Source organism: Nansenia antarctica, assembly GCF_963989245.1.
Source record: "Nansenia antarctica genome assembly, chromosome: 2".
Classification (NCBI taxonomy): domain Eukaryota; kingdom Metazoa; phylum Chordata; class Actinopteri; order Argentiniformes; family Microstomatidae; genus Nansenia; species Nansenia antarctica.
The window spans coordinates 18,929,023-18,944,022 of NC_137675.1; the positions used below are offsets into that span (position 1 = coordinate 18,929,023).

General features: G+C 44.2%; 3 protein-coding genes across 3 annotated transcripts; 1 reads left to right on the forward strand and 2 right to left on the reverse strand.

Moving 5' to 3' along the window:
• Positions 1 to 621: 621 nt before the first annotated feature.
• LOC308149903 (somatostatin receptor 3) lies at positions 622 to 3,828 on the forward strand (the record flags this gene model as incomplete). Its single annotated transcript, XM_080522783.1, has 2 exons — positions 622 to 1,422; positions 2,696 to 3,828. 2 exons carry the CDS (start codon positions 622 to 624, stop codon positions 3,416 to 3,418), a joined length of 1,524 nt encoding a protein of 507 aa, XP_080378909.1. The 3' UTR covers positions 3,419 to 3,828.
• A 2,469-nt stretch (positions 3,829 to 6,297) lies between these two features.
• On the reverse strand, positions 6,298 to 8,740 carry LOC308151541 (protein CutA homolog; the record flags this gene model as incomplete). Its single annotated transcript, XM_080524437.1, is given in 7 exon segments — positions 6,298 to 6,617; positions 6,999 to 7,048; positions 7,194 to 7,242; positions 7,435 to 7,494; positions 8,097 to 8,245; positions 8,683 to 8,688; positions 8,690 to 8,740. Coding segments are annotated over 7 exon segments (465 nt in total). The 3' UTR covers positions 6,298 to 6,517.
• A 792-nt stretch (positions 8,741 to 9,532) lies between these two features.
• Positions 9,533 to 13,147, reverse strand: LOC308149569 (N-acetylmuramoyl-L-alanine amidase-like). Its single transcript, XM_080522429.1, has 5 exons — positions 12,867 to 13,147; positions 11,765 to 12,622; positions 10,915 to 11,125; positions 10,334 to 10,643; positions 9,533 to 9,685 (listed from the first exon to the last, which is right to left on the reverse strand). The coding sequence occupies exons 1-4, from the start codon at positions 12,928 to 12,930 to the stop codon at positions 10,337 to 10,339; spliced, it is 1,440 nt and encodes a 479-aa protein (XP_080378555.1). The 5' UTR covers positions 12,931 to 13,147; the 3' UTR covers positions 9,533 to 9,685; positions 10,334 to 10,336.
• Between the last annotated feature and the right edge of the window lie 1,853 nt (positions 13,148 to 15,000).

The following is a 15,000-nucleotide window of genomic DNA, read 5'->3' on the forward strand; positions in this document are numbered from 1 at the left end:
GTTGTTGATGGTGACCGGTGTATGATTGATGGTGGGGCGGGGGGGTGGGGGGGGTAAGGAAGAGGAGGGACCTTTTATCTTCTCATTTTATTCCGTCTCCTCTTACACTGCAACCTGGAAAATATACCGTGAAAATATACACCCCCCCCTGTAATGATGATTTCTCATATTGAAGTATAAAATCCAACTGGATGAGGAATAAAGTTGATGCTCAAAGGAAAGTTTAAGGATTGAGGTTAAAGGATTAAGACAGCTTATTCAGAGCTCTGGGCTCACACAACTGGCTGCTCAATCAACAGTAATCCACCAGCAATGAGCAAGGAACAAAGGAATGTTACTATCTTGATATAAATGGTGGTCACAAGTTGGCCATAAAACATCTTGTACACATGAGTCTTGGCCTGGCAGGAAGTTTGGAATCCTTATCACCTTCCTTGGGGAACCGAGCCAGTTCCAAATGCAATTAGGAAGGATTTTCATCCTAACACCACCTCAACGCATTCTCTCTCACACACCGCTCTGTCTCTCTTTCCCATCTCCAGGACCAACTGGCAAGCACTGAAGTGAAGTCCTAACCACCACCACCATCCCCACCACCTTCCTCCTTTGACCACCACCTCCATGGGGCTAATCCAAGCACCCCCGACCACCGGCCTACCCCCAGTTGCCCCCTCCGAAGTCCGGCTCGACACCTTCGCCCTCTCCCAGTCCTCCCTCCCCTCCCTCCTCACCACTTCCTCACCCCTCTACAACTTTACCCCAGACTACTCCGACGACCCCAATGGCTCCTCCTGGCACAACTGGACCGACCCCGGTGGCGGAGGAGGAGGACAGGGTTTCCAACCCAGCGTGGCAGGGGTGCTCATCCCCATCATCTACGTGACCGTGTGTGTCATCGGCTTGGTGGGGAACACTCTGGTCATCCATATCGTCCTTCACTACTCCAGGACCGAGTCGGTCACTAACATCTACATCCTCAACCTGGCCATCGCAGACGAGCTCTTCATGCTGGGCCTGCCCTTCCTGGCCGTGCAGAACGCTCTTCTCTCTTGGCCGTTCGGCTCTCTCATGTGCCGCGTGGTCATGACCGTGGACGCCATTAACCAGTTCACGAGCATCTTCTGCCTCACGGTCATGAGCATCGACCGCTACCTGGCTGTGGTCCATCCCATACGGTCGTCCTGGTGGAGGAGACCTCATGTGGCGAAGGCGGTCAACGCGACCGTGTGGGCGGTGTCGTTCGTGGTGGTGCTGCCGGTGGTGGTGTTTGCCAACGTGCTGGAGGATGATGGGAATTGTAGTATTGTGTGGCCGGAGCCAGCGGAGGTGTGGAAGGCATCTTTTATCGTCTACACAGTGACGATAGGGTTCTTCTGCCCCCTTCTGGTCATCTGCATGTGTTACCTGCTCATTGTTGTCAAGGTAAGAATGATCTTGATTTTCAGATGCTTCCAACCCAAGTGCTCTAAAGGTCTGTTAAAATTTGCTAAAATGCTAAAATGCAAAAAAATCGACAAATCACTCAATAAGTTGAATTGAGTCCATCTTAATGTAATTTTTAAATTAATATCTTTGTTTTTATAGGGTCTCTGATTTGCATAAGAATCAATTACACACTATGTGGATCAGGTTGAAGATATTCATTCCAAAATTACATCAACTATTTTCCTTGGATTACGCTGGACTCAATTCAACTTATCGAATGATTTGTTGATGACATTTTTGCATTTTAGTTCATTTTAATGAGCAAAAGGGTCATAGCAAAGGGTATCAATACTTATGTACATGAGGTATTTCAATTCGAATAAATGTACAGACATTTCTAAAAACTTGTTTTCACTTTGTCATTCTGGGGTATTGATGTGGATTGTTGGCAAAATTTGGCAATCATTTAATTATTTTTTATTAAATCGAGTTCGAGTCTATTAGACAACAATGTGGAAAAAGTGACGGGGTCTGAATACTTTGCGAAGGCACTGTATATGCACTATGTGCAATAGCCTGGGGATGAGGTTAAGGTAAGAATACAGTACAGGGGGGGCTTGTGGAGGTAGAATGTGTTTGATGCCATTCATCAGTCCATTCTATGCATTACAATGAGCCCATCCTCCGATTTCTACCTCCACCAGTCTCCCCTGAGTCTGCAGAGTAGCCTAGAACCTGCTGCCCACTCTTATCCCACTCAGTAAGCCTTCCTATACTCCATACGGCACGAACTACAACAATGCAACACCTAAAAAATACATTATGCTCAGAATAATCTTCAATTTGCTGTTACTTTATGCATGACTGGATCTCATTCTGTCAGGGTTGAGAGTCAATGGAATGCTAGTTTTCATCTCGTACATAAATTTGTCACATTTGGTTTGACAAACAAATTGAATTTGTTCTAGAAATAACTGGATTTATATATTCATTGCATACATGAGCAATGAGTCCATATCAGGATATCAAAAGCTGTTTTTCAACAGATTAGAAGATTTGAATAGAGTTTGACTAAACATTTTTGAGTAATGTAATTATGGGCCAATATTTGGTGGAAGGAATGTAATAGTTTAACCATTTTAACATAGATTCAATAACCGAAAAGATTGATATGCTTAAGAACTTATTATTTTGTATGTGAAGTGGAGTACTGTATACAAAACTGTATACAATGAAAGCTGTCATATTATGTCATGTATGTCATTTGTAGGTACGTAACTCAGGGAAACGGGCACGGGCCACTTCCTCCAGGCGCAGGAAGTCGGAGAGGAAGATCACCCGGATGGTGGTCATCGTGGTAGCGGTGTTTGTCCTGTGCTGGCTCCCCTTCTACGCCCTTAACATCGTCAATCTTCTTGTCGTACTGCCCGGAGAGTTCAGAGGATTGTATTTCTTCGTTGTGGTGCTGTCGTACGCCAACAGCTGTGCCAATCCTATACTCTACGGGTTCCTGTCCGACAACTTCAAGAGGGGCTTCAGGAAAGCTCTGTGTCGCTCCACACGGAGGGTGGAGAACCACGAGAGGGCGGGCATCGAGCTACAGCGCCCCACAGACGAGTGGAAGGGTATTTCAATCGAGCCGCGGGACGACCTAGGAGTCACCAAGCCCCAGATGGAGGAGGAAGAAGAGGAGGAGGAGAATAAGTTGGAGGGAAGAGAGGACGCCACACAGATGACAGGAATCTGTAAGATTGCGCAGAGCGGGAATGGAGGAGGAGAGGTGGAGAGCTCCAGGACGCTGTTGTCACAGGGAGGTAAACCTGAGGCAGTCCCCCCAGGGCAGAGCACTAAACCTGGGAAAGACCCAGGCTTGGAGCCTAACTCTACCATCTTCTCTGTGGCCAATGGATCTGGATCCAAGAGTGGGAGCAACAGATCACTACCTGAGGAGTCACTGGACAAGAGCGCCACGCTTGAGATCAGCTGCCTGTAGCCCTATAGGAATGTAACCTAAACTTCACTTCAGAATCAACGCAACTGTGAACACTACCTACTACTAACGCTACCAACTTGCCTTGCCTCAAATTCCAAGCTTTGTTCAAAAATGTGATCAGTTATTATATTGTTGGGGAATATGCAAATGATAATGGTAACACAATTCAGTGTTACACTCTGTGGGAGATGTGTATTTATGTACAGTATGAAATGTATTGATATTACGCGTTGTACATTCAGAGCTCAAAGACGCACATTTGTGTGACGCACGTTTGTTTGTGCTTGAGTAAACTGTACATGATGTACATGGCATACATACACTTTATCAGCAAAATGCCCTATGGTCTGCTTATTGCCGTGTGCAACTTTATGAACAATATCAATGTCACAACATAGGCTAGAAAGCCATAGGGCACAACCTACAACAATTAATCACAGAAAAACCAGTATGATGAAAGTAACCTTAAAGTCAAATATCAAATTCAATTAATGTTACTTTGCGCACGGTTGCATCTCAAAGAAGTGACCTTCTGTCAGCTGAGAGAGTCAATGGAAATGCCCGTTTTCATCTCTTAAATACTTATGACAGATGAAGCATTTGGCTTGACAAATGAATTGAATTTAATCTGTTCTCCCCAGCCCTTCACCCCCCTCCCACCTCCACCCACCCTCTAGATGAAAGTATGCATATATACATAATCAGTGAGTCAAAAGCTGTGTGTCCTCTGTTATGCACCTTCGGGCGATTGAATTGAGAGCCATTTTGAGTGATGTAATTATGGGACAATAATTGCTGGGGGGAATGGAATAGTTGTCCCCGGTTCTGTAAAGTAAAAAGACTGCCTAGTATTCAGAATATCTCTGTATGTGAAGTTGTGTCCTACTGTGTTAATGAGGTGACTCCAGTAATGTGGCTTCCGTGTTCTGAATCTGACTGAATCTGAGCCTATTGTTCAAGTGTGAGGGCTGAACATTTTATCGGTGTTTGAGCGAGCTATTAGTCAAAAAAAGTACTTGTATGTAGCAGTTGAGTCTATAGGTGTTTTAGCTGACAGAAGAGAGAGACTGGAAGCAGGCAAAGGAGTCATGTACCCATAGTACCATAAGTGGCTACAGTACACCCAATCTAGAAATGTGCTTTACTGCAACTTATGTTATTCACTGGGAATGAGAAATCTAATAATTGTATCTAGGGATGCTCCGATTTATCGGCCACCGATTTAAATCGGCCGATTTCACTCCAAATGACTCGATCGGTGATCGGCAAAAATGGCCGATCGCAAAAACCGTTTTTTTTTTTTTTTTTCTTTTCCTGGGGAAGACAGATAACTGAACAGAAAACATAGGAGGACGTAACAGTATGTAAACCATGAAGGCCACGTTTATGATGTCTTTTATACAGCCATATCGACTGACTTGGGCTTCAGGCCCTAACTGGGTGATAGGCCAGACCTTTACTATGCCATAAAAATGGGTCTGCGTTTGCTTGGTGCCTAATGGATCAAAACTTTTGTCTAAAAAGCAAAAAATATGTAGGCTATCCAGTCAGTAGGCCTACAGTTATGTATAAATAAAAAAAATCGGTATCGGTATCGGTTGATCTTGAGGAAAAAAATCGGTGATCGGTATCGGCCCCAAAAATCCAGATCGGAGCATCCCTAATTGTATCTATCCAAATTACTGTTTCACTCTCAGTATGGACATAACCCAAATCTTTCTTTGGAGGAGTGTCAAAGGACTGCAGTGTTATTGTTTGTAAAGTCATACTTCTGTGTTACGATGACATAGGTTATGTGTTGGCTGTGCTTTGGTAATCTACAAAGCCTTAAATGTGTGTGGAATTTAAAAAACATAAATAAATGTGACACTTTGAGACATATCTGGTTGGAAAATAAATGATTAGCTTTTATTTATAGTGTTGTTAAAAAAGCCAAAGTGGTGGCCTGGGGTGGTCCAGTGGTCTAGCACCATGGCCTGCAGTACACATATTGTGTTCCCATGTCGCCATGGGTTTGAATCTGGCCCATGCCCTGCTGACATGCCATCTTCTCCTTACTTTCTTCACTGTCACTGTCCAGTGAAAATGTAGGAGTTGGACTGCCCCACTAAAAAGAAATAACCTTTATAACGTTTTTTAAATACATCTTAAAATGTTTTAGATGGGATAGATATTCATTGTGGAAGTGCATTCAGTTGAGTGCCAGTAAGACTATGGGGCTTATGGGAGAAGCTCCTGAGATAGAGGTCAAATCTCAAAAGTTTTTCCTTGATTCTTCACATAATAATAATAATAATAACTTCGATTTCTATAGCGCCTTTCAAAAACCCAAGGACGCTTTACAATTCTAAAGGGGAATGGTCAGACAGACAAAACAGAAAACAAACAAAGCAAAACAGAAACAGTGTTTCCAAAGGCCTTGATGAACAGATGGGTTTTAAGGGCTGATTTGAAGGAGTCCAGGGTGGGGGCGTTGCGGATCACTATGGGGAGGGAGTTCCAGAGGGTCGGTGCAGCCACGCTGAAGGTTCTGTCCCCAAGAGCCACATCCATTATTCTCACCTCCTTTTCAAAACCCATTGGAGGAGAGGGTCTGGGGTTCCTCCCCTCAGACCTTCTCCTCCAATGGGTTTTGAGAAGGTGAGGAGAGAGGACGTGAGGAATCCAGGAAATACTTTTGAGATTGAGATTGAGACACCTTTACCTCAGAATAGGGAAATCAGCCACTGAAAGTGGTGAGTGACATATCAAGATCAGCTGATAGATAAGATAAGCTGAGTGCTTAATATATTACAGATTTGACAGTTTATAACAGAAAGCTCGAACAAAACGGTCGCGGTTTTCAGAGTGAAATAAAAAAACGAATATCCCATTTCTGTTGATTTATTTTAATTCTCAATCAAATGATCATTCAGCATAAGCAAACGTACAAAATACACATACAAAGAAACAGGGCATTTGAGCACAAATTCTGAACAATTCTGAACAATTGAGCACAATTTCTGAACTGTGAAGCAGTGACGGTTATGGAGCCTCTGACATGGGAGTGAAATGTCCCCTTCCTCAATCCATCTATGGATCCTTCTATTCATCCATCCATTATTCAGGAACAACATCACCGAGCCACTTGAGGTAGGGCGGATTGCCCTGATCTATCGGCAAGCTGATGACCTCAGCCACTTCATAGGGGTGGTTTGACCTTGAAGCAACACACAATGTTGAGTCTCTCTCTCTCCATCACTATTCTTTTGTCATTGATAACAAGTTACCGGTATTAGTTTTTCCTCCTTCATTCCTAGAACCTTTCTCTCCCTCCCACATACACACACACACACCACACACACACACACACACACACACACACACACACACACACACACACACACACACACACACACACACACACACACACACACACCACACACACCACACAAACCACACACACACCAACTTTATGCATCACTGCTACCATTAGTGTAGTTAATGGCATTAGCTCAACTGTAACAAGCGTTTGTGTTTCTGTACACAAATACAAAGAGCCTTTCCCATGACATAGATTTGTAAAATATCAGAAGCTTACCTGACATATTCGGCTAACGCTGCCACCTTTGTGCTCCTGGTCTTAATCATCTACATTCCAGAGAAGGAAGCAATAGTGTCAAGCTGTACAGGACCATTAATGCATTCATGTACTAGCTAGCTTCTCTACACATTGAAAGATGTTTCGTCATGAGATTGTAAGGCAAGATCAGAGAAGGCAAGAAAGAGTACCCACCATCAACACCTCATTATCTATCTCTTCAATATGTCCCTGCCACTCATACCTAAGGAGAGATGGAGACATTTATGTATAATAATATAATATGTTAAATTACATATGCACAATATGAAACTAAAAAATCAAGATTTCCATGTGGGTTTGATAACAATCCCTTATTCCATTCCATGCATTACAATGAGCCCGTCTTCCAATTTCTACCTCCACTGATACACACTTGATTACACAATACACTTACACAGAGATGATTTTGGGAACAATGTTGACACAAGCAGCCAGCTTCTTCTCCACAATCTCTCTGGCGAAAGGGACAACCAATCAGTGTGCGAGTTAAACAATGCATAGCTACCTGCATGCTTAAAGGGGCACTTCCAACACTTTTTAACATCACATTCATTATCTCCAGCAATACCATACCGGTGGCCACAGTTTTCTCTTTTTTTACTACATAAAGGTAGAACATTGCTGTTTGTTTTCACATATGTAGACAATGGAATGGTGCTTGAGATCATTTAAATGATATTTAAAAAGTGGTGGAGTGCCCATTTCCAAATCGCCGCCATGCCCCTGCCTATGCACAATTGGGTGGGTGAGCAATAGATCCACCTCGCTGTGTGACAGGCTAGGTGAACTTTTCACCATGTTGTTTGACCTATCCAATCCTGTCAGATCTACACAAGCACATACACACAAAAAAAGCTATGGGTCGGTTGAGGATTGGGCAGGTGTAAAATCGGCCTGTGGATCATGTTCATTAGGAGGACATAGCAAGACGTTTTAAAACAAAATAAGGTAAATCAGTGTTCCCGAACGGTCACGGTCATGAAGCACCTCCTCTGTGTCTTCCAAATGTTTCCTGACATTTGCAGCAACTGAGTGAACACACCCATGTTTGTTTACCTGGCCAGGTGTTTGGCCACCTCTATGTGGGGACAGGTGACGAAGACAGCGGAGTGAGTGCCTGAAGTGTAGGTCTCTGACGCCATGGAGAACGCTCGCAATCCCACAGTCCTCAGCAGCGGGAGCATCAACACACTCAGCAACGCAGTCTAGAGGGTCGCCGCCACCACAGAAGAAGAGAAAATGAAATCATAAATTGGTGCAACGGTTGTCATGACGATACTAACTGAAAACCCAGCTGAGCCTGGGGGGGTCATGTTCAAATACAATAACTGGGGTCATGTTCAAATATAATAACTGGGGTCATGTTCAAATACAATAACTGGGGTCATGTTCAAATACGATAACTGGGGTCATGTTCAAATACAATAACTGGGGTCATGTTCAAATACAATAACTGGGGTCATGTTCAAATACAATAACTGGGGTCATGTTCAAATACAATAAATGCATCATTCCTTCACCACTTGACCAGTAATGACCGGTCTAACAGCATTTGATTGTTCTAAGTGAGTGCTGTGTTGTTTTCACCCATCAAGTCGTGTCAGATGAGTGTCGCGACATAAAAACTCAACACACTACTCACCACAACTTAATGCTCTCACCGATCCACTTTGCAGTCCTTCGGGGAGTCCAACGCGCATTGCCTGGGACAGATGCAACTTGCAAGCTACACACACATGATGCACATTAGCCAAGCAATACGTAGAACAACTTTGCGACCTAAAAGTGACAACTTTGAACAGCTAGAAAGCAAACAGCTACAGTGTTATTTGCTAAGACACCACTCGTAAAATACACCACTCCGTTCTAATAATCGGGTAGGCTATAGGAAACAGCAAACACAATGGGTTAATCAAAGTCTTCAACTCTATCAGCTATATCACTGCAGGGTGTATTTAAACCTTTTCTATGACTAGGTAGGATTAGATTATGGGTGTGTTCAACTCGCTGCACACTTAGAACACGCGTCGCTAATGAAAGTAGTAGACAACACTTTTGGTAGACGAGAACATGAAATCGTCCTTCCTATGAATGATGTGTAAAGTCCATGTGCAACATTCGCACACCCTGACAGTTTGGCCAAATACCTTTTGACAAGAGGTGTCTTTCTGCTACTTAAAAGGCTGCCGCTTTCTCTCAACATGTGCCGTAAAGCAGTAGGTCATGTTTACCGATTGGTCGCAAATGCAGCACACAACTTTACGGCTCTTGTCTTGGGACAGGTTTTGTTATGATCGATTTAATTAATATAATAATTTTGTGTTGACATGATGTCGATATATTAATTATTGACGCTATTTTGTGATAACAAGTGACTTATTATTATTGAGTAATATTTTGAGTTATCCACCAATATCTTTGGCCATGCCTGGCAGAGTAGGCTATATCCCTTTTCCACTGGGTGTCAGGAGTGCACTTGATGTGGATGTAGAACCAGTGTGATTCTGTATACCCTTAGACTAAATATCATTGTGTAGAAGTAGAACTCATACAATCCAATGAGACAGAGTTGGCAATAAAGCCGTTTATTCCATACTGTTTTACATGCTTGTCTTTTTCAGTTCCTTTCTTGAAGGGTTGGTTTCCTGTAAGAGATCATAAAAATGTGGAAATGAGTCCTACTACCGGTACATCAAATCCAAAAACTGTATCAACAACTGAAATAGCTCTATAGTCTAGATTATCAATGTTAAATCCCCATATTCATCAGGAATACCAACTTGAAAATCTGTCTTATTGTGTGTTTATTTTCAGTATTGTTTGTCTGAGACAATCATTGAAAACAACACTGTAACAGTTCCTTCAGACATCTAAAGCCTGCAAACGGCGACACTTTAAATAAATGTGCAATAACACTATGTGCAATATGACAACCCTAGTCGTTTTATCTGTACAGTATAGTATAGTGGATAGTGTACATAGCCTTTATTTATGTAAACTAGCTCCTTTCCCTTCTTTTCTTTTTTCTTCTTTTTTTTTCTTCTTTTTTTTCTTTCCTAGCACCAGGGGAGCCACCCCTCCCAAATTTCGTTGTTTGGTACCTGTACTATAGCAATGACAATAAAGACCATTCATTCATTCATTCATTCATTCATTCATTCATTCATTCATTCATTCATTCATTCTAAGGCCTACCAGATATCCTGTCCTGACAATGAATGATAAACCTAGTAGTCAGACAGTAGGCCTAGTCACAGAGTTTCACAGTCAGCAAAAACAACATCAACACTGACCAGTCAGTCTCTCGCCCTAAAATGCTCCCAGCCCTTGATCTCTGAGTAGAGGGCGTCTCCTGGGCAGGTAGTCTCCCTCATCTGTCGATGCCCGTGGATGGTAAAGTTACCCTGCAGTCGCCCTGCGTCAACGGCACACTTGGTCAGGCGGTGTCGCAGCAGCCCCAGAGCGTGTCGGGAGGGCAGGCTGGACGAGTAGTTACCGATGAAGGCCACGCCGTAGCCCACGGAGTTGTGGTCCTTGGTGTGTCTGCCACGGTGGTGCCAGCCACACCCCTCATACACGTACCCTTCAGAGCCCACCACAAAACTGAGGGTATGAAAGACATAGTATGCATTTAGATTAGATTCAATGACAGTAGATACAACTTTATTGTCCATCCAGGGATGGAAATGTTTCCTTTGGGTTAGGGTCACCACCAGCCACATGAAAACAGCCACATAGAACATAGTTGGATTCGAGTTTGGATGAGGCATTGAATTGTCATTTTACAGGGGATCAGACCGCCGACCTTACAATCATTAGACGCCGGCTCTACCTCCTGAGCCACAGCTGCCCCGAGAGGTCAAAGGTCACACACCTGTATCCGATGTCGCCCCATCCACGGTCGTTCTGGTGGAAGCGCTGCATGGACCTCATGTTTCTGGAACACTGCTGAAAGGTCAGGCAGGGTGCGGCCGGCTCGTAGGTGTGGTGGACGTACAGGAAGGGGAGGGGCAGGGCCAGCGGGATGGGCATCCCGCGGTGAGCCTCCGCCTGCCACTGACACCGAGGGATGATTGGAGGGCAGTCTGGGGGGAGAGGGTTGGTGTGAATCTCAATAGTCGAAAGAGGCTTCCTCGCCTCATCCCCTCACCTTTACCTGCACTGATCTGATTAGACAGTGAAGGTCAAAGCAATACTATTATGGTGGATGTCCCTGGGGCATCCACTTAAACCTGTCCAATCTTTCCTGTACCAATGCAGATTAAAGGAAGGTGATAGGGAGTGGAAGCCACATTAGACTAATTGAGCAGTGCTTGAACTAAAGTGGTGCCGGCTCAATGACACTTCATATTACAGACTAATTCTCCCAATTGCCTAAAACTTCAAAATCATTACCATTTATCAACAAACCATCATTCATTGAATCATCATTGGAGCAGTAGATATAATGGATACAATAGGTAAATAGACAGTCATTATGGCCGCTTAGGTGGCGTAGCGTGTTAAGCGTTGACCATGTAACCGCAGGGTCCCTGGTTCGATTTCCGGCCGGGGACATATCCTGCATGTCATCCCTCCTCTCTCTCTCACCCATCCTTCCTGTCTAAATCTCTACTATATCTCTCAATAAAAATGACAAATATGAGTGGGACTGCCCCACTCAGAAAAAAATAACTTAAAAAAAAAAAATAGACAGTCATTTATTTTCTTATACTTAGACTCACCCCAGTACCTGTGGACAAACTCCAGCACCCCGTCTCTCACCGCCTTCTCCACCCCTGTGTCCTTGGCTATCCACTCAGTCTTCTCCAGCTTCCAGACCAGCGACAGCGTCTCCAACACTTGCCTCTGGGGGTCCAGGGGCTCCAGCAGGGCTCTGGAGGTCTCCCTGCGCTTGGGGCTGATGTGTCTGGGTACGGCGTCCAGGCCCTGTCCTGGCCCCTCCCGGAGTTCATAGAGGTAGTAACCCCTAAGCAGGTCGCTGACACCCCCAGGGTGTTCAGAGGGGGGTAAGGTGACGAGATCCATCCCCAGGATAGCTCCATCCATCCCGCCGTTGATCAGAGCATCTGTGGCCAGGGTGGGGATCCTGGACAGCCGGAACACCCTGGGGTGGGTCACGTTGTCCCAGCAACCATCAGGCCCCAGGCGCTGGGAGGGAGGGAAGTCCTGGAAGCTTAGGAAGGAGAGTCCCAGGTGTTTGGCCAAGGTGAGGGGAAACATCCCCAGAGGAGGGGTCCCCTCCATCCTGGCTTTCAGGCCCACCTCGATGCCGAGGAGCAGGGGGGCGAGGGCCACCGTGGTCCCGTCCGGGGTGAGGACCACCCCTCTCTCCTCGCCGCGGTCCGTTACGACATGGTGGATGGCCTTGTCGAAGAAGCCAGAGAGAGTGGAGTTTAGGACGGAGGTCTCTGTGTCGCTGAGGTTGTTTGAGGCCCCCAGGAAATGAAGGGTCAGCGGGTCTTCGTGCCCCGCGTTCCGGCGTAGACTTCGAACCAGCGTCAGAGGTGAGAGGTCAGGATTGGAGTCCTCCATCTGCTGAACTGCACTGATGAAGCTGTCCATATCCCTTAGGTGCCCGTCTGAGAGCAATAACAAATATTCTCATTCTAGTCTTTTTTCAAGAGTGAATATTAAGGATATCAACGTTTACTTACTATATGTTTGTTGTTAAGGCATTGTACACCAGATAGATAGTAATTAACTGTTCCATTTATTAACCAAGCACTATATCATGAAGATTGAAATACTAGTATGTACATAGAATGTAATAGCCAAAAATCGTATATTGAATTTTAATTTGATAGAAGAATATCAGTATGTTACCTGAACCACGAACGCTGCAGTATACTCCAGCTAGGACAAAGAGCCATACTGTCATTGGAGTCATTCTGTGAATGAATTTGAACCTGTATTCCGAGTTCTTTGAACAGGACTAGACCTATTTGATTATGTCCCCCAAATAAGGTCAACACAGGAAGCTGAGAGAACTTTTCTCTGATAGTCCAATATTCTGTTACACTATGCATCTGTTACACTATTTATCCGAACTTATACTGTATTCAAACCACAAGCATAATATCCATGTGCTCAAACAGCTTGGTCTCTTGTCCTACATGGAGAAAACCAAGTTAGCTCAGCGAACATTGCATAGCTTTGAGTGTATGTTTGTTTGTTCTACTATTTCCCAATAGGTGGAAGGACTGTTTGTACATTATTGATGCCATTATTGATTAGTTCATACGCCTAATCGGGCTGTGTAGTCCAAAACAAATAAAGCTTTTAGCTTGTGACAAGATCAGATCAGGCTCATGAAGTATGATTGCACACAAGTTATGTTTGGTTGTTATCACAGTGTTTTTCCTTGACTATTTACACAGCCTCATTTTTTTTGTTCTTTCCTACCACCAACCCACCCACCCACCCACCCCTCTCTCTCTCTCTATCTCTCATACACACACATACACACACACAAAGGTCAGGTTTGGTTAATGTGTGCCAGCACATAGAGGAGAAGAGATCTGTTTACAATCAATGTCAGGGTTACTCTGTGAGTGCAACAAGGAAACAGACAAAGTAACTAAACAACCTATGGAGCCCTAAAGAGTCAGAGACGTTGGAAGTATATTTCTCAAGTGCCATAATAGTTTTTGCTCCCATATGGAACAGGGGACTGTTTTTTTTGTTTTTTGTAAATGTAGGCTTTTTATCAGAGCTGCCAAGTCTCACGCAATCGCCGTGAGACTCACGCATTTCAACCAGTTCTCACGCTCTCACGCCGCATCTCTATTTCTCACGGCGAGAAATAACAATTGTTTTACGGGACTTTTATTTTTGAAATTCCTTGAAAGAAAGCTACCGGACATGAGTTTCGTGGCATCTTTCTGCACGCGCGTTAACTTCTAACCCTAAGCCTAACCACTCACAGCTCCCCAACCAAAACTGCTATGAACACAACCACAACAACCATGTGCACTCAGAGCTTCATAAACCACACTATGACCGCCCCCAGCACCTGCATCTCAGCCCAGTGCCAGCTAGAGTGCACAGGCCCAGAAGAATATGCAGAGTGGTGTGGGACAGAACCACTGAGGACAGCTCATTCCTTTGACTCCGAAAACAATGGAGAGAGATGCTAGAGAAAGGTTTAGGCTACTAAGTTAATTTCATCAGGATTATAATTATTATTGTTATTGTTATTATTATTGAATGAATGAATGAATGAATGGTCTTTATTGTCATTAATATAGTACAGGTACCATACAACGACATTTGGGAAGGGGGGCTCCCCTGGTGCTAGGAAAAAATAAATAAATAATAATAATACTAAAAACAAGAAGGGAAAAGAGCTGGTTTACATAAATAAAGGCTATGTACACTATCCACTATACTATACTATACAAATAAAACACTGTGCTGTACTCTATGCTATGCTATAAATATCCTAACATTTCCTATCTCTGAACCTTATGTGCACGAGGGTTGTCATATTGCACATAGTATTATTGCACATTCATTTAAAGTGTCGCAGTTTGCAGGTTTGAAATGTTCACAGTTGTGTTTCAGTATTGCACTTGATTACAATCCAGTAGCTGCCATCAAATTGTCTAGATTGTCCAGGGCCTAGAACCTGGGTCTTTGCTGTGTTCAGGGCCTGAATGGCCCTGGGGTAGAAGCTGAGCTTCAGTCTGTTTGTCCTTGCGAACATGGTCCTGAACCGCCTGTCCGAGGGCAGCCGAGCAAAGTGTTCGTTCCCAGGGTGGGATGGGTCTCTGGAGATCTTGGAGGCCTTCCTGAGGCAGCGTGTTGGCCTTCCCAGGATGTGTTGAGACAGAAAAAAAGTCCCTTATGACTATTTTTCTACTTCATGTATGATGATACATTTTTGTGTTGCTGCTAGTTTCTGCTAGTCCACTGGAGATCTGGCCTACGCTAAATCCCTCAGAGATGCTCGCTCACA